Below are 20,106 nucleotides of genomic sequence, written 5' to 3'. Positions count from 1 at the left end.
AAGAAAGGGAAATGTGAATCGATAAAAACAGAATTTTATTATACATAAGCGTTTTACTATCGTGGTACATTTTTTATGTTCTTTTTATAGAATTCCAAAAGTGAAATAAGTTGCATACATAATCGATATAAAATTGTTTACGTTTATGATTTTATCATACACACTGATTTTACGTTACAAATGAGAAAATTCTTTCCTTTTTAAACGAGAAAAATAAGAGTTTAATGCATATTCGTGCTACATATGCACCGCACATGTCGTCTCTTCATCAATCCTACCCCATGTTGACACTGTTATATTGGGTTAAATCGTTTAAAGCGAAACGACCGTATTTAGTATTAAATGCAGCAGCAAGTGCAGCAGCACGTGACAGGTGTAAAATGTTCTCGATCGTTCTCATCCTACCAAGGATACCGTAAAAGTTCTCATCGCATATCATGGCCGCGTCGTTTCTGAGGAACTCGGGCGATTTCTCGGAGCTTTTATCGCGCGTAAAAGGCGAGCGTGAATAGACGAAGGCTAGAGCAGAGAAAGGTAGACGTAGACGCGCGTGTCAGGGTGTGACGGGGATAAGGAATCGAGGCCTTGGCTCGCCGTCGCAACGTCGTAAAGATACAATAGGAGCGCGCAGCTGCGAAGCCTTCTCCTGGGTCCAGGCCACCGTGAATGTTGGTGGGCGTCCCCCTCGTTCTAACGGCCTCCATTTTCCCTCCTTCGCAGACTCCTTCCCTCTTTCTCTTCTTCGTTTTCTCTGTGTTTCTTTCTTTCTTGTTTCTTCTCCTTCTTTTAAGGCCTGATACGTGGAAACTCGTGAAGGGGAAAAAAATAATAAAAACGGAGCCGGGTAGAAAGACCCGGCCCGTATGGTCGACACGTGACGAATTTACAGTCGATCCTTATAGATCGTATCCTCAGTCATTTTTTCCTCTTTATCTCTTTCTCTCTGCCGTTCCAGTTTTGCGTCTTGTGTTTCTTCGGAGCAAGAACCTCGCAGACCGTCTGCGGGAAACGTGAAGGTTTGACCCACGTGTCGACTCGTCACTGTTACCGAGATCAGGATTAAAAAGAAGAGAGAAAAGAAACAGAGCGAGAGAGAGAGAGAGAGAGAGAGAGAGAGAGAGAGAGAGAAGAGAAAGATAGTAGAAAGCTACTCTGAGCGTTAATTAAAGCATCGCTCTCATGGGAGCAGAACTCGCCTGACCTCGCCTGGCGTTAACAGCAATCATGAATTATGTCACTCTTCTCTAATCGTGACGGCCCAATACGGTAGCGATCTCACCGGTGTAGATTTCTCATTCTCCTATGATTTACATTGCAGAACGCTGTGTCATTACGTAACGCACGAATAACGCGAGATCTACGATCTCTTCACGCGATCGGAATTTATAACTCTTTACGTATAAATTCTGACGTAATCTTCCATGGCGAGTATTAAGTTTCATGAATGCGTTGATAGTATTTCTTTTTTCATTTACAGTTCAACGTGCGCATATTAATAGACTTTTTATGTTTTTGAAAATATATACATGTATATGGATCTTTTCTATATTGAATCATATGTTTGTTTAATTAACTTTGAGTTTTTTTTCATTATTGCCTTCTGAAATAAGCATATCTTTTATTCGCATAGATTTAATTTTTTCACGTTAATAATGATAATACCTATACATAGTTTCGAAAAGGAATAACTTTTCGTAAAACTTAACGAATGAAAAATTTAACGAATCAACTCTCGAACAAATAAAAATATTTTATATTATCTCATTTTTGGAATTATGTTCAAGCGAATTTTAATTTGTCACAAGATCGCAAATAGAAACTCAATTATTGGAATAGATAATGTTGAAAGTTGGAATTGTTACGTTCAAAGTGCATCGAAGAAAACTTTATATATAAGATTACAGATTGGCCGTACAAATCCGTAGATAATAGGAATTATACTTTAATGCAAGGAATCGTTTAAAGCGAAGATCACGCGGAAGCGCAGATCGGTCGTTCAATCGCTCTCGATCTTTCCGACTCGTCGATTTCAGGCGACAGTATCTTTTAGCTACGCGAACGATCGATCATGCGAGACGAGACGCGATATATCGATGCCATCAAGAGCACTTACACAATCGACGCACAGAGAACGTGCATTTCTATTACTTCCTCCGTTCTCTAAATCGGTCGCAATCAATCTCGATTTATCGCTCTATTACTGTCACGCGCGTTATCTGTCAAAGCACATAAACGAACTCGGTTCGGCGACGATTAAATTCCAAGTTAAATGCGTTACATTCTATCTATCCTGATGTTTGTTATTGCCAAAGTTGATTAAGATGAAAGAATGAAAAGAATGTTTGCTCAGTTGTAATACGTTAATTTTTGCGTAAATAAGGAAAATTATTTTCTGATCTGAATCATTTGCTGAAATGATTATCTATATGGCAGTGCGATAACAGCGTTAAGTAACTTCGAAAAGTAACTGAATTTGTTTTGCTTCAGTAACGTTGTTTCATTTGATTCAGTAACGTTTTAGAGAATACGCGCCCCTTTAATTCGAGCGGACGGAAATATCTTGTTGCTCTTTGAGATAAATTGTCGATCAAGTGCAAATTAATTCTGTTAATCGTACCACGCTATTTACTGCGCTATACTGCATATATTAACCTTCAGCGTTGGCTATTTGATGTCATGATGATTACGTGCTTTACGAAAAATATCAATTGTAAATGCCTACTTGCTTATTAATAGAAACTGTTGACACGTCCACCGCGCCACGACGCACAGTGTTTTAATAAATGATAATATGGATATGTGAATACCGTCATGTAGGTTGAGCGATAAAGAAGCGACTCTGCTCGGTTTTCTTGCGATCATAAAGTATCCCAAGGTCGCGTTATAACAGCTGCAATCGTGCTTCTTATATAAGCGAGTTTTTAATAAGAATGCAAAGTAATTCAAAACCAAATTGTCGTGAATTTATTTTTCAAGAAAATTTATTGTAAAATTTATTGTAAAAGTTTCGAGCCTCGTTATCCTCGTAGATAAATCATTTATAATTTTTATGCAATTTTTTTTACAAATACTTATAAATATTCGATATATTCTTTTTAACTTGCATATTTTTGTAATATTTTGATTTCGTAAATATATCATTGGATCTTTTAGAAAAATAACATTTCAAGAATTCATCGTAATGAATTTTTAATGTTGCCTCATTTCTTTAATCTTTTTATTTTTTATACATAATCTGAACACAAACTGAACACAATGGATTTTAATTTTAAATTATTTTCTTTTTATAAAAGATGATGCCATAAATGTTGTTAAAGCATTGTTACTTAAAAATAACAAGTAACTAGTACAAGTGAAAGTAATAAGTAACAGAGTAAAGTACAAGTAGTTGTCTATTAATCCCGTAAAGTACAGTAGTTGTGCTGAAGCTTTGTTTCGCTATTACGACGTTCCGAGATGTCACATGTCGTGCTTAGCATAGCGTGTCTAAACCGAGCGATGCCCCGTCAGCTCTATCAAACTTCCGTCAAGATCGACAGTGACTGCGAGTAAATTAGGTGGGCTTGACACTGCACGGGGTCTTGGCATGGGGTCTAAGCGTCTCAGAAGCGGAAGAATAAGACGATCGGGAGAAAGAGAGAGAGAGGAAGGCCTGGCGGTACGCCAGAACTTTTATTCTTGCCGACTCCTTCCATGTCTTTAAGCTCACCCCAGGTCCCGGATCTCTTCAACCCCGTCACCATTTTTCCTCGTCACCGCGATCTCGTGGCACGAGTTACTCTCTCACTCCCTCTCTCTTTTCTGCCGTCGCTTCTGCCACTCTGCTTCGCTTCGTTTCGCGTTCCGCGATGTTGGAAATAAGTTTATCAACAAACTCGCAGCGAGATCTTCGTCCATAGCGCCGCCGTGGAGAGAGCATCGGCAGAAATAGCGGTTCCTAAAATAAGCGTCGTGGAAGACGAGACGCGTCTCTTCGAGGAGACACACGGATCTTTGCACGAACGCGAACTCTTATTCGTTGGCCAACTCTTTCATTCACCCGTATCGTCTTTCGTTGTAATTAGATGCAATTAAATAAATCGTATAACTATTAATTTTATTCCAATGCCAGATTATTGTACATACGTTACAACTAATATAAAATATTTATGTAGAAAATATTTATCAGATTTTAAATGGATATTACCATAAATAATCTGGCATCCGGATATTTTATTCTTAATAAAACATTACGTAAATGTATCTATCACGATGAAGTTCATTTTTAAGCAGCGAATATAAAACCGTAAATTTATATCACTTAATTAAATTTCAAGAGTTCTCGTTCGTGTTATGTGATTCTTTTGTAAGAAATATATTGCTCTTTGATATAGACTACCGTGTATAATTCCTTGCATTAGTACATGCCGCAACATTTATCTGATTTTCCCTCAAATACGCTTAATTGATCAACCTAATTATCAAAGTGTTGCATCGTACATCGTGCATCGTTAGTGCATAAATCGCTCTTGCATTTAAAGCACCGCATTACATGCATTTAATCAGTTGCCGTATTAATTTCAATGCGATGTTTTATTGCCACACCTTTACGGCTTCCGTTTGTACTCTTATAAACGGAAATCTCCATCCAAGTTTTAAAATCAATGTTATAAAACGAATGTCGTAACATTTTGTAATATATTCCATCCGTGAGGTGAACGGCAATTTTTACATTTACGCAGCGATCCTGTTACGTGTATTAACATATATGTACATAAAACCTCTATATTTATGCTGCGCATTTAGTGCTTAATGCGACTATCTAATTCTAAATCTATTATTCATATAAAACTCGTGCGCGTTATTACTTGAATGAAACGCGGAACGTTAAGCGCTTAACATCCGGGATTTGTACCGTATAGAAAATTTGACGAATCGTTAGTGAATAAATTAAAATGAACCAACTTAGTGAGAACGTATTACGAATGAAAGAACAATATGAATAATGGAGTGAATTAAATACTTATCGAATTAAATACTTAATTGACAGGTACTGCAACACGAATACATGCTTTGTTTTTATTAACTGTCTCTAACATCACAAATGTTTCCAAGTTGAATAATACACAATAAGTATTTTAGGTTTCCTGTTCTTTATCTAACATTAGAGCAAATTCAAAATTAAATGAATGGAATGTTGGCATTTATATTTATAAAATTTAATTTGCAAAGTGGATACAATATAAATAATAACCAATTACTTGAAATTATTAATCGTTAATCTGACTTTCTCAATTTCCATTTTCTCTCTTTTTCTTTCTCTCTCGAACTTTTGTATGTAAAGTTTCAAGAGAAGTAATAGAGCGAGCGGATGGCAGTGACTGATACTCGCGTTGAAACTAATGGCGCGTGCAGAATGCGGATTCAGCATGACGTGGTCGATAGTAGACGTACGAGGGAATGGGCGGTAAGAGTCGAAGGTAGGAGGGTGATGTTTTGTTAACCACAGGGAGACAGAGAGGGAGAGGGAAGAGAGAGAGAGAGAGAGAGAGAGAGATTTTGAAGGGCTACCTGCTTGCCCGCTTGTCTGCATGGAGCGTTGATTTTGACAAAGGGTTTAAATGCCTGGCGAGACCGCCCAAGCATATCTAATTCCCCGCACCCCTGCAACTCCGGGGCAAGCCGACGATATCTCAAACTAGGGATGCACCGTTGCTCCTCGTGACAAAGAGCGTTGGCGTAGGAATTGTTTTTCACGACCTAGCCCCTTTTGAAGGGTCATGCGCTTTTAAAGTCTCTTCACTTTCCGCGCTGCCAAGCGAGATGCAAGGTCATGAAAACAATTTTCTATCGTGGAGATTGGAGATTGTCTTGCAAAAAAATAATTGATGTGTGGATTGATGCGATTTCTTAATGATGACGAGTATTTAGATGTAAAATGATTATCATATTGAACCGTAAAATAACATGTCAGAATATCTTGGAAGGAATTAATTAAATGTAAAATTATTTGTTTAATTTCATTTTTATCATTTTGTTTTCTCTTAGCTCGGTTTTACCAAATGTAAAATTAACTCTGTTTAATTTATTCTTTATCTTTTTTTAATTCTTAAAGTTTAACTCATCAGATTAAAGTTAACCTTGGTGAAACTACTTAATGACGTTACTGTTATAAATCTTTTGGTTTTATGTCAGTGAACTTGTGGTAGCGTACTCGTTTTATTTTAGCGTACTTATTTCAGAGGATTCAAAAGCAATTTGTCATGCTCTGTACACACGACGATAAGAATTTACATGCAAATAAACCGCACGTATAGGTCTTACATAATGCAACGCGCTATGGGATAACAATTCAATAACTAATATTATACTTTATATTTACTACGAATACTAAAGTATTTTCTTGTTAGATATAAATATCTAATCTGTCATAAGAACACGTAAACAATATCATTCATCTCATATAATATAATCTCGCAATATTTTTATGAAGATAATTGCATGTTAATAACCTGGTTATCGCATCCTCTGAGAATTATAAGATAACATGATATTTTTGCCGCTCTCTAACGTTATCATACTTAAATATGAAATGCGGATCCATTACGTAAATATTTGTATTACGAAAAAAAGATAAAAGCGGACTTTTGGCCGAGAGATGAAAGTACCGTATAAATAAAAATTCATACCCTGGGCTGAATAAAATCCTCCGACTTATATTTTTTTAAGTACTTTTCACTTCGACAAGAATCTCATCGAAGCCACGGAATCTTCGACCTTTTTCAATATTAATATTAGGATATTCACAAACTTTTTGGAGAGGTCCTTTTACTTTTCATTAAAATTTTATTTTACAAGGTTATCCCACTTTCCATCGTTCATCGTAGTGAATCATTAAAAAGATTTCCTTAGAAACGCAAATTTTTCCAAGAAAATAATATTTTTAATAAATAACTTGCTAACTAAAGACGCTTTTACAAAAATATCAGTTATCTAATCATGGAGAAAACGTATTTAGAAAATCGTAAATTCTTAATTTTTTGCGCAACGCATTCTTTTCCATGTCATTCATATGAATTATTATTATTATCATCTTTTGTAGTTTATTATGAGACTCGTACTTTGGTCTCATTGATAGCTACGTAATACCTACCAACAATGAAAAGTCATTTTCTTGTCATGTAGCGATATAGACATCCGATAATCACGTCTCGGTCCGAAAGTGACGGCTGTATGAACGACGTCACGCGTGTGAGTAACGACAGTGCGAAACAAAGTACAGGATCACCGTTCAATTACGCGCAACGTAATGCATGCGTGCAACGGTAGAACGACAAACCGCAGATCGCTAGGAGACGGGATGCACGGATGTCGGCTCGTCCCAACGATGCGCCTCGTATCCATATATATCTCCGTATACACACGTACAAGTATATGTGTGCATGCACGAACTGCACATATCGGATAAACACACCCCACGCCGGAGGCATCGCTATTGCCCGTTGTGGAGAGGTCCTCCCCCTCCGGGTAATAACAGTAAATCCCGAGTAATAAATCCCTCCGCCGCGCCGTGTCTTCCTTCCCTACCCTCCCCCCTCCCTCCCCTTTGTCCTTCTATCTGCTCGGGCTCGCGCAGTGGGTGTACATGCCTGTGCGTATGGATGCTTGTGCGTGGCCTCCTCCCCTTCACCTGTTCATCCCTCTCTCTGTTCGTTTTCCCAACCAGTTTCTCCTTCACGCGAGCGTGCACGTACGCACACGCGCGAAGAGAAGGGCATGCAATTTCTATCCGCTCGCTTCTCTTCGGGATGGGATATACGTGTATGACGTGCATTGTTGTAAATTGCTCCCATGCTACGGCCATGTACCTACCGGGTTAATCGAAGACCCCCTTGAACTCCCTTGAACTCGCACTAACGCGACGGAAACCGGAAACCCAGTTGAACGTGCAACGTACCTACTACTGCACAATTCCTCGGTTGAAATGATTCGTCGTTGTTGATTCACATATAAAGTACGCTCTCTATCGAGGTCAGTAGACAAGATTTATAACTGCGATTGATAATGTCTGCCGTATTGTTGAGTATCGCATCGAGGAACACTAGGAACGACATACGATTGCACAAGCAACGATTTAGTTAGTCTAATAAATTAAGAAGATTTAATATTGAACCAATAATAATCCTTTAGGTAATACCCAGTTATTATAGCCATTATTACCGATGCTATCAGCGTTTCGGCCGTTTGGATGGCGGCCAATTGAGCAGAGGATAATGGTATTACATTTGTTATCGTGATTTATACTTTAGTATCAGAATTCAAAGTAGTACTTACTTGATTTCGAAAATAATCCGTGAAGTGTCATTAATTATTATGAATAAGAATTTTTTTGAATCGTATGTCAACTTTGAAGAATATTTAAGTTGTTTGTAGCATCGTCTTTCTTTTTTTTTTTCAATCTCACACGTCAGTTCATTTTTCCATTTGAATGATAGTAATAATACGTCAAAGACTGACTTGCGTCATTCAATGTCAAAAGTTTCTTTGTAACTTGCAATTCCGTGAAATTTGAAATGTAAATAATATTCCCTTCTAGGAGAATATATGATAATTAATATATTGAACTGTGCGAATCAATCAAGTGAGGGTGGAAAAAGGGAGTTGGTAGGGAGATTGCTTTATATAGCGTCCTAGGGTTACCGAGTTATGCGAATCACTGACTGTGCACATCAAAGGGATTACCTCGGTAAATCAGCTCCATAATCTCTCTGGACGGTGAACAGTCGATGTACCGGACAGCTGTAGGGATCGATCGGTTACCCGCCACAATTATGCAGTCCGATCAAGGGTATCGAGATAACCTTCGTATACAAGCATATCGAGCGCGCGATAATCTTCCGTCGTACCGTCGATAATTTTAATAATTAACGGCTGTGCGACTAGCTTGTGGGTTGTTAGCTTGTGATGTTCTTTACATATAATCAGTTTCCGTCGCGCGATATTATTAGACGTGCACTTACCGGCATGTCATCCAAACATTCTGGAATGCAGATAAAAAAAAGAGAACTATGATTGAAGTTCTGAATTGATGTCGGTTTTTATAAGAGTTTGTTGCATTATGGGAAAACTTTAACGTTATCATCTCTTAAAAACTTCAAGTTAAAAGACATTTCTCGTCAGTTATGTACAGCTACATGAAATCATATACAGTGCTATAAAGTACTAATTTACAATAAAATACATGATTACATATTCCTCGTATAGTACTGTATAATATCGTAATATCAATGAAATTGGAACATATACTAAAGTTGTTAACTCTAAGACCTAGTTAACGATTTGCTATCTTTTCCCGCACATTATAGTCCTATGACATAGATACAGAAAATAGGTACAGTTAATTTAAACGTATTGTAACGTTAAAATTAACTGCACTCGATTCCAAGTTAGCAGAGCTACAGTATCAATTTCACTTTCCAATATGTATTTCATGCATCATACATTTACCATCGCTCTTTCTTTGTTTCAGAGAAGAACAATGCCCGTAACAATCGACGCCGACGCGTGAGCGAAGGTGCCAGTCGCGAGAAAAACGAAAAAGATTCGGCGGAATCCACACGGCAACAAGAGGATCGCGAAAATAAAAGTCCGCCGTCTAGCAAGGTAAGCAATCGTGTTGCGCGGCCGGTGTTAGAAGAAGCAAACAGTGCATCGGGAAGTGCTTCGAAACTACGAAGACGTGGCGCCGCGGTAAAGAGTCCGACCACCGACCAGGGGCCGGCACAGCATCAGAGACCGGCACGAAGAAGACCGAGGCCAGGAGGTGGCCAAGAAGTCAAGACAGACGCAGAGGGAGAGTCTGTCGAGCATCATCATCGTACCGGAGCGAGAGCCGACAAGGACGAACGCCTCGGTAACAGATCGGAAGAAGAGGAGGAGGAAGAGGAAGAGGAGGAAGAGCGTCTCGAGGGAGAGGATGAAGAGAGTCAGGAACGCTGCGATCCACTGACTAAGCGGCTAAGAACAAGCCCCGTCGGCAGAAAGCTCAGATCGGAGAGTAGTAAGAGCAAAAACACCGAGGAAGCTGCAGCGGATCGGGCTAGAGGATCGGTGGTGGAAGCAGAGGGAGAGGACGAGGAGGAAGACGACGACGAGGACGACGTTGAGGAGGAAGCGGGGGCGGAAAAACACGACGGGGCTGAACGAGAGGTCGGTAAACTTGAAGAGGACGAGGAGAGTCAGTCCAGGGAGAGGGATAGAGAACCCGAGCCACCACCTCCGGACAAAGTCGATCCCGGAGGCGATCCGGCTTCCAAGGAGGAGCAACAACCAGATAACAAATCAGAATCAAGAAAGGGCGCTCGCGCGACCGATTGGGACGCAGATAAGGTCGGCGAGAATAAGGAACAACAACGACAGCAACAGCAACAGCAACAGCAACAGCAACAGCCACCGCAGTTACTCGTGAATGGATTGCATGTCGATTCGCCGCTGGTCAGCGATAAGACGAATGCCATCCGCGAGGGCAGTCCGTCTGTGCTGAAGTCGACTCGATCAAAGACAAAAGGTTTTGCGGAAGAAATCAGAGAGGACGTAGCGGCGGCGGCGGCGGCGGCAGAGGACGATCGCGACGAAAACGCCAGTGAAGAAGAGGTAAGCTCGCAGCGATCACGACGCACAGAGCTGACTACCACCGAGTTAGGCACGGAGGATAGCGTGGGTAGCGTCGGCGGCGTTAGGGCGGCCAGCGTCGAATCGGTCGTCGAGCTGCTGGAGTCGAGCAGTCAGGACTCAGGCTCCGTGCTGGAGAGGCTGAGTCCGTTTAGTAGCAGCGGCGGCGGCGGCCCCGGCAGGCAGAGCAGCCTGCTCCTGGAACAGCAGCGGGAGCAGGAGCGCAATCGGCACAACGAGAGCCCGATCATCCTTGCCGAGAGACTGAACAAGCCGCCACCGCCGATCGCCGGTCATCATCATCATCCTCATATACAATCTTACCATCAGCCACCATCGCATCATCAGCAACAACAGTTCCATCATCATCATCAACAGCATCACCAGCAGCGTTATTCTGCCAATAGTCCGGTGATCCATCACCATCACCAGCAGCAACAGCAACAGCAGCAGCAGCAACAGCAGCAGCAGCAGCAACAACAGCCGCCGTCGCAACATCATCATTATCAGTTAGCGAGCAGCCCGCACCAACATCATCACCATTCCACCGCTCGCCTGACCCCGTCGAGCCTCCTCGAGGTGCAACAGCAGTCTCACACATCGAGGGGTGGCGATGAGGCCGGCCTCATGGAAGTGGAGGCCGGGGCCGGTATACCTGGAACGGGCGTACTCGTCGGTGTGCCTACGGCGGTCGGTGGAATACGGTCGTCGGGAGGCAGCAGCGGCGCCGCCGGTGTCGCTACTTACGGCGACAGCGGCTCCGACAGCGGGGTAAGCTCGTTGAAGAGCGCCAGTTCTGGCGACGAGAGGAGCGGCAGCAGGAGCTCGGCGCTTAGCGTCGAGGAGACAACATCCTCCTCGACACCACTAGCTCCCGCCGCCGCTGCCGCCGCCGCTGCCCCGGCCAGGATCTGGCACGTGCAGAGCGTGCAGCACACGTCCCTATTGATGGCGCATCCGTCCCAGGGTGCGCCCAACGCCGGCGCTAGTACCGCAGCCACGGCGCCGCCGGTCGGCTACCACAGTCCAGCTCCTCCGAGTCACCATGCTGCCGAGATGCTCTGGAGGCAGTCCAGGACCGCCTACCCGCCGCTCTCCCACACACTCTTAGGCCCACAACCATCCAGTCCGGAGGAGCTGCTTGAAAGAGAGCGCCACGAAAGAATGCTGCGGTGAGTCATGTTTCTTTCTTTTATTATCTTTCAATTTTCAATGAGACATTTCTACGAATCTACGTGTCTACGTTGCAAATTTTCATCAATCAATGTTTTTTATAAAGTATAAGTTAAAAGAAATCACAAAGAATTGGCAGAGATCTTTTTCTATAAAATTGTGTTCCCTTAAATTATAAGGAATAGTAAAAGAAAAATAAGAAGTAATAAAACGGATTTCTTGTAAGTAAAATACAATATTTAATTATATCACCAAGGAAAACCGAACTTTAGTAGTTGGAAGAGAAATTTAAAAAGGAATCAATAAGTAATAAATTCAATATCAACAAATAGTTGATAGATGATTAGATAGTTTGATAGTTTGATTAGATGATACATTCTACTTTGTAGAAACAAATTTCTCTCCATTAATTTTAATCTGTTTTTACATCGAAATAAAAATATAAAAGTATATTTGTAAAAATGCTTGAGAACAGGCATCGATATATATATATCCGCGCAAATTTCTATAGATTCAAAGTAGATTCGCGTCTCGATAAACGGCGCTTTAATAGATTTGACGTTGCATTACGTCTTCTATAATCACCTCAGTGAATTGACGGTTGCAACGCGATATGTAACGACGATAAAAAGTTTATTTACCACGACTACTTTTCCGCTCGACTACGTGCGCCATTAATAGCGCTGCCACATGCACGAGCGATTTTGAGTACGCGCATTATAATGCATTGAACGGCAGCGTGACGATGTCATGACTACGTTATGCCAATAATCTAAACCCTAGATTCGCTTTCCCTGTCGACATGAATTATCCACCGTAATCCGTGACGTTTATCGTATCTTTCTTTTGCTCGATCAGAGTTGCCTCGTCAATAACCTCGACACAGAAATGATCTGAAACGTGCCAATATAACATTTCGATCCAATATCACGATTAACACGAATTGCCACGCTTCGAGAAGCGTTTTACCTTTTGTTCCGAGTTCCTCGAATATTTGCGAGAAACAAGCGTTTTTGCCCATACGTAATTTACTTGTTCGCGTGTCCCCGCGACAAAACGTTCAGCCGGCCAGTAGATCCTCGAAGGAAACGAGACTATCGTCCGGCATCGGGGAAGTGAATGCCCGACCGTTGTGGCAGCTGCATTCGACGCTTTCTCGCTGGTTCTAGCCGTCGGACTTTCTTTGTCTGACTGCTCTCGCGTGACTACGTCAAGCGTATATACTCGCCATTCTCGTTTCTCGTCGTATGCGGGGAGGGCAGACAGGCGGATGCGCCTGAAAAAAAAAAAGAAAAAAAGAAAAAAGAAAAGAGGTGGACAGGACAGGCTCGAGCGTGCGTATCCACAGCCAAGCGTTGCGCGCGCGCGCGCGCGCGCGCATGACGTGTATCTACGTGCGTTTCCGGGCGCCAGCTGCGAGCCGTTCCTCCGACTTCCGCCGGATTATCGCGATAGAGACGAGGCTCGGCCTGAGTAATCGAGTCATCATTCGCGCGGCAATGCCGACAACGAGGCGGTGACCCGAAACCGTCGCTCTTCGGCTTGTATAAATATAAACCGGTAGAAACATTTACTAACACCGACGCCACTGATCGGCACGTGTCGATGACCCTGCCAACCGTGCGCGTTGTGCCTCGCTTGACCTCACCGAAGGCCGCCCGCCAAAACTTTCGGTATCGTTCATTTCTATTATGTGCTTCTCCTAATTTCTACATAATAGACCGGCTGCTTATTTTTAAGAGTAAACAGGTGAAAGTGATAACACTAAGAGGATCGCATAATTAACATAATGTTTACAACGTTAAATGTGCGTGTAGCATTAAATCGCAGATTTGTATACATGTTCTTGGAAAGTTTGTTCTCTTCCAGAATATTACGAGAACTCTTTGTATGATTATCATAATTGGCAAATCCTTCTCGCGAAGTTCCGTTTTTCAATTATTCATCAGTCAAAGTTTGTCGGGTAGAAAGTTATTCTTGAAAGTATAAAAACTTGTATGTACTTTCTTTATCAATAACAATGGAAACATAGTTCAAGATAGACGTGGACTCGGCCATGACTCCACGTCTGTCAATGGTCGCTATATATCGCTTTAACGATGCATCGATCGAAAGAGGCGGTGTGTAAGTTCTGTAAATACGGTACTAAGTAAAAGTTGGAATGTTTGAAACTAAACCCGGTGAACTTTAGATTACGAATTATTTAAGTACAAAACTGTTATTGCGACTGTTAATGCAAGTCGCATAAATTGAAAGCTATTGATATCTTGGCATTTAAGAAAAGATCAGCTCGAAATATCCAGCCTTAGAACTACGATCGTTGATTTTGACGTAGTCAGTATGAAACTCGGAAGTACTGTTTTCACTTTTATAAAGAGTGAAATCAATTCCATTCATTTCAACCCAATTTCTCATTGTACCTCGTCGTTTTATTACGCGTTCTTTGAATTTCTCACAATTAACGCTAATCGATATAAATAAAAATCATCTCTCTCTTTCTTTCACGTGCTTTTCACGTGTCATCGAAGCTAATCCTCGCAACAAATCCAGCGACCTGACCCACGGGATGAGTTCAGCGAGCATCTAGGTAGGGATAATTAATAGTCCGTGAACCAAGAACATGACTGAGATATTAAAGCTCTTCTCATAAGAGCCCAGGCGGAAAAGGGCAACGGAGGGTTTAGGTTGGCAAGCTACTAGACGATGATGACCTCCTACATCGTCTACCACTACTACTACTCATGTTCAGGGAGGGGTCAGACAGCAGAGGACGTGCGTCGACTTGACAATATATTACATCAAGTCCGTGCCAAGTCCCTCTAAATATCGTTTCCGTGTATTTTTATGACGTTGAACGTCGGCTACATTATGACACTTTTTCGGATCACAGTATTTTATTTCGGACGATGAAAAGAAAAAGAGAAATTTACAGTCTCTGCATCTCAACGTTTTGCGCTTTTTGATAACTGTCATCTGATTATTTGCTCACAGACAGATATCTTATTATCTTCAAATTTATTTTTCGTGTAAAATATTTAATTATGTTTCTAAAAAAGAAAATGAATTTTTATTTAATTTTTATTTTTGAATGTGTACGTTAATGGAGAGGAAAAATAGCAAGAATCGAGTAACAAAATTAAAGTTAAACTAACTACTGATAGTGAAAACGAAAATTATAATTAGTTACTTACATCAACAAATAGATTAGTGAATTGTTAAAATTGATGATATACCTAAGTAAGACAAATTTTAAAATATTTTTAAAATATTTTTTAACCCATTACGTATTTCGAAGCTCTTTAATTCTCAATTTTTATAAATTATAAATCTGTTTCTTTATGGATTTTTTATTGACTAAAAAAAAAATTTAATTAAAATATGTCTATTTTTGTTGGAGTTACGATAATAAAATATGGATGGGATTCCCGGAACCCCAATATATATATATATATATATATATATATACTTAATATTATATACTTAACATAGGCAAAAAAAGGAGTGTATATAATAGGATTAAGTAACACTTCTGTTGTATAATTGCTAATTTTTTCGATTGTGTAACAAGTTATGACGCTCTCGAGATAATATAGCTTGTTGATATTCCGTGAAAATTAACCTGGCTAAAATTGGAAGCAACAGTTTGTCGGCAGACGAGTTAATCGTCTTCGCATTCTCGAGACGTTTTCAAGGTCGAAGTTGTCTGATAGTATCCGAGAGCGGGCGCTCTCAATTTTCCCTTTCTCTCTCGTCGGGGTACAAGCAAACCCCCACGGGGGGGGAATGCCGCAAAAAGAATGAAGACGCGCGGTGAGAGAGCTACCCTAATGACCATCGTGTAGCGACGAAGGTTAACTACGCGGTTCATCCTCCTGCGATCGATATCCCACGTTCTTGTGCGTCTCATCTTCTCTCATTCTGAGATCCCATCGGAGCCGGTAGCACTCGATCACGAGGTATTAAAGCTTGATTGATCGATGCATCTTTTTTCCTGCTCAATCCCTGGCCTGAGTCACGCGAGACCTGAAATGCGTTCCCGAATACAAAGCTATGGTTAAGATTAATCGTACACGAGCGAAATTATTCTCGTTCCAAGAAAGGCATCATTCTCAGCATCCCTATGAATTAGTTTCAGCAAAAAGCAATATAAGAATTTATCAAAAAGGATTAAAGCTATTAAAAATATATCATAGAACCGATGTAATTTTAATTACGTTGTAGAACTTGTTTCAAGAATTACGCTGAAATGATATAAAAATAGAAATCGTGTCGTATATAAATTGCTTTATGATAACGAACGCGAATGAGGAAGAAAAAGAGATAAATTCATGATATTTTTAATGAAAAATATTTTGCCAGCTGTAAAATGTTTTGCCAGCTGAAGTAAATGTACAATCAATTATACATCGTTAGATAGTAATGTTGCAAGCTAATATCGTTCATTAATGAAGCAAGGACCGCGTTATCAAGCTTCGCTTCGCGAAAGCCATCGACAAATTAAGAGCAAATTTACCTGAGATATCGATGAGAGATGTTGTTGCGGAGTTAACCGGGAGAAGTAATCGCTCGTTACGTGTAACGAACAGGTGAAATTGGAAACTTGATAAAGCGGCGATGCGGATCGTCGGCGATCGGTTATCCGCACGAGAGGAGGACCGTCGCAGAACGCAACGTTGCATTTGCCGATATCACGCGAGCCTTTTTACGTGTCGACTCGAAACTTCCTGGAATTTCCTGCGGCAGAACATGTCGCGAAGACACGCGTATATGCGTTCCAATGCTTTTTCACGCACGTGGCGTGATCACGAAACAATGGTTCCGGTGAGTTTGCCCCCTTAGGCGTAAATAGGATCGCTCTTTCGTGTCGAAGTTTCATCAAAGATACCCTAACGACTATTATTCATGTAAATCATGCAATTAGCGTACCGGTTCAAATAATGGGAGTATTTTACGCGAAAGAAAATTACGCAGTAATTTAAATGATTTAGGTAAGAAGGAAATATTATTCTCATTTAAATATTATCACTTAGTCTTTTTTTTTGCTCTACCTGTAAAATATCTTGAACTGCAGACTCAAATGTCCAATCCTTGCGACACGATTATTACGTTTTTTAACCAATACAAAGACACAAGTCAAAACTAATATAAATGATCAGAAAGCTCGTTTGCAATTTTATCTTTTTCCCCGAGAAAGCGATCCTAACGTGTAAGCGTACATTATCCTGCTTTAAATATGTTCTATTATGAGCTATCTCTCTCTCTCTCTCTCCTCTCGTGTAATGACCGCGATTTAACGCTTATGCAAGCCCGACCTCTCCGAGAGAGGTAATCAGCTGGCCGCCGAGTGCGGCAGCAGAAACTGGCATTTGGGCACAAGGTCACGCGCAGCTTCTTTTTTATCTCTCCCCACCTGGACCTCTCCGCATCTCGCCCCCTTAATCTTACCTCTCCTCCTGCTCTTTAGGAGCCTTCCTTCTCCGTCCGTAGCCTCGTCCGAGACCGTTTGTTAACCGGTATGAGCGAGGAGGAGAAAAGGACGAGACGAACAGGAATGCATGTAGCAGGAAGCTGTAAAAATATATGTCGAGTGTTCGGCAACTCGTTCGATGATCGCGTGTCCGAGCGATGGTCTAACAGGATAATGAGAGGCTGGATGCCTTGATCGCGACGTTATATGTAATAAACCAAATTGATTATGGATTAGCAGAATTAATATACTAGGATAGAATCATTTGATGTGTGTGAGTGATTTGTTTTTTAAATTCCATATTAAATTAGTATTATTTTCAATTATATAGAGATTATATCATAGATAATGATCTCGAGATGGCTCGGAATGTGTATCATAGATCGGCAATTCAATAATCGTTTATTATTACGTGTATGTATTGCGCATGATATTATAGCTATTGTTCATTTTGTTTTTCTTTTTCTTTTTCCTTTAATGTCGACTGTCATTTATGCCAAGTGGTATTTATTCTGGAATGTAAGCCCGACATTGTAATTCGTGCCAAGTCTTTATCGCGAATAGTTGTGTCGTCAAGCTATTATTATCACTATTTAAATAGCTGGTTGCGAACAGTTTCGCATCTACGGTCTGGAATGTGTCTCGTAAAAAGTGTCTTCTATCGTCCGTCACTGATTTATATCTCGAGGACAACGCTCGTTGTTTTTGCGGTCGCACTCTGGTAGTTACGTTTGCAGGTGTGCGTGAAACACGTTTGCAAGGAAATAAATCTCGCCTCTCTAACTCCTCCGGATTGCGTCACGCGAGTCTGAATCACACGCTAAAGTATCTCACGATTCACCCAGTTTCATCGCCGAATCGAAAGTCTCGTATGTTTCGTTCGCGGCTCGTATCACGCGCTCTTCATCCAAGGCCATCGCTGCTTTGCACAACAAAACGTCTCTCTATGGACTTTGTCAGTTAATTCTATCGTACACTGCTCGATGTTATCTTATCGCTACGTACAATATAGTAATTAAACATGACATATGGGAGGGACTTGAATGAAGTAACAGAGAGCTATATAAATTATTGCTTATTATACAAATGTGTAATTATTAATGTATCTTTGCATTTATTTATTTATTTATTTATTTATTTATAATATTCTTCGTATGCTCGGTTTTGACCTTTAATAAAAATCTTTATTTGAATTTGTCATTACAACCAGCTGGTTCTTATTTTGTATCATTACTTGTATCTAATCTTTCCTTAATACATTATGACATTGCGTTTTTTAATATAATATATATATTGCGATATCAATAATATCTTTACAATATTGAAGATGTATGTCGCGCTTAGATTAAAATGTAACTTCGAAGTTAACCGTACGTAACGCGATGGATCTCAACGTCAATCGATCGACGATTTCACGTTGAATAGAGCATAAAGCGTGTGATCTACGAATCGATTAGTCAACGTGTATCGTGCATATACTTCTTCCGCCTGGAGCGATGCAACCGACGCCTGTCTCGGACACCGTCGTTCAACTCCGAGAGAGTCGATCGGCCAACGAGCGACACGGACGAGCAATTTATCTCGAGGTCATCGCGTTATCTTCCCACCGGGGGCGCGTACGGAACGTTCGAGAGTAGGCGAAGTACCGGCAACGATCGCCGTTTATTATGCAGTTCACGTGGCACATGTCCGTCAGCTCGCCGGCGCACGATTTACACGCCCGTCACGCACACACGCGCCACGCGAAATCTGACCGGGATGGGATCCGCTCGCTCGCGCACATCAACGTATGCATGCAGATACACGCGTACCGTATCTTCTGATTTCTCCTCCCCTCCGTTATCTACGGTCGCAACGGCGTGGAGATTAGAATTCGCGCCTCGCCTGCTGAGATTGCTCCTGGGAGTGATAGCCACTCGAGGCCGAGGACACCAGAATTCTTGGAAGAACACGCGCGAGCAGTGTTTATTTTATTTTTCTTAAAACTCTACTAAAAATTCACGTGTTGAGTGTGTTTATCATTTTTGTTTATTTTTCGTGAAATTTATACTTTACACTTATCTTAATATTGACGTCAGTCGTATCAAATTATTGGCAGATTATTTAAAATATTTTACGAATTAAGGCAGTTTTAATTAAAATTTACAGATATATTTTCTGAAAGAATGCTATTAAAATTGAATACAGATATTAATTACTAAAAATTGCCAAATATTGATGTTGAATAATTTTTTACTCAAATACTATCAACTTTATAGAAAAGCTGCAAGAGACAAAAATCATTAATTTTTTTCTCATAAAGTTCTAAGAATTTTTTCAGAATTTTTTATCAACTTTTTAGTACTGCATTTTCTCATTTTTATCAACATGAGAAAATATGATATTAAAAAATTCTGAAAAAATTCTTAAAAAATTCTCAGAACTTTATAAGAAGAAAATAAATGATTTTTGTCTCTTGCAGTTTTTCTGTAAAATTGATAGTATTTGAGAAAAAAAATTATTCAACAATATTAGACAATTTTTAGTAATTAATATCTTGTCAACTATTGCGAAAATTGCAAAATGATGGAAGACTTTTCGACTCAGTTTAGTCCTCTTTACCTCCCCATGAAATATTTGGCGATTATTTCCAGACACTGTATATGTGTGTCTATATAGTTTATTGATTTCACTGAGAGAAATGTTTGATATGAATAATTTATTTTGTTGCGTTATTCTAATCGAACCTTAATTAACAACACAATTTTTCAATTAAAAAGTAGGAAAGTTTTTGTTACTCACAAAATGATTTTTTTTAGTGTTCAACTTTTATTTTT

General features: G+C 40.4%; 1 protein-coding gene across 7 annotated transcripts in view; it reads left to right on the top strand.

The window, feature by feature from the left end:
* The window catches only part of Kdm3 (Lysine demethylase 3), a 325,601-nt gene that overhangs the window by 185,590 nt on the left and 119,905 nt on the right, over positions 1-20,106 (top strand). For all 7 annotated transcript variants that reach the window (XM_087407663.1, XM_087407674.1, XM_087407682.1 and 4 more), the window contains exon 8: positions 9,509-11,822. In XM_087407663.1, coding sequence (XP_087263789.1) covers positions 9,509-11,822 — 2,314 coding nt within the window. The remainder of the gene's footprint in view (positions 1-9,508; positions 11,823-20,106) is intronic.

Source organism: Acromyrmex echinatior, chromosome 1, assembly GCF_024713525.1.
Source record: "Acromyrmex echinatior isolate Ae372 chromosome 1, ASM2471352v2, whole genome shotgun sequence".
NCBI classification, from domain to species: domain Eukaryota; kingdom Metazoa; phylum Arthropoda; class Insecta; order Hymenoptera; family Formicidae; genus Acromyrmex; species Acromyrmex echinatior.
This window is presented reverse-complemented; position numbering and strand designations above follow the sequence as displayed.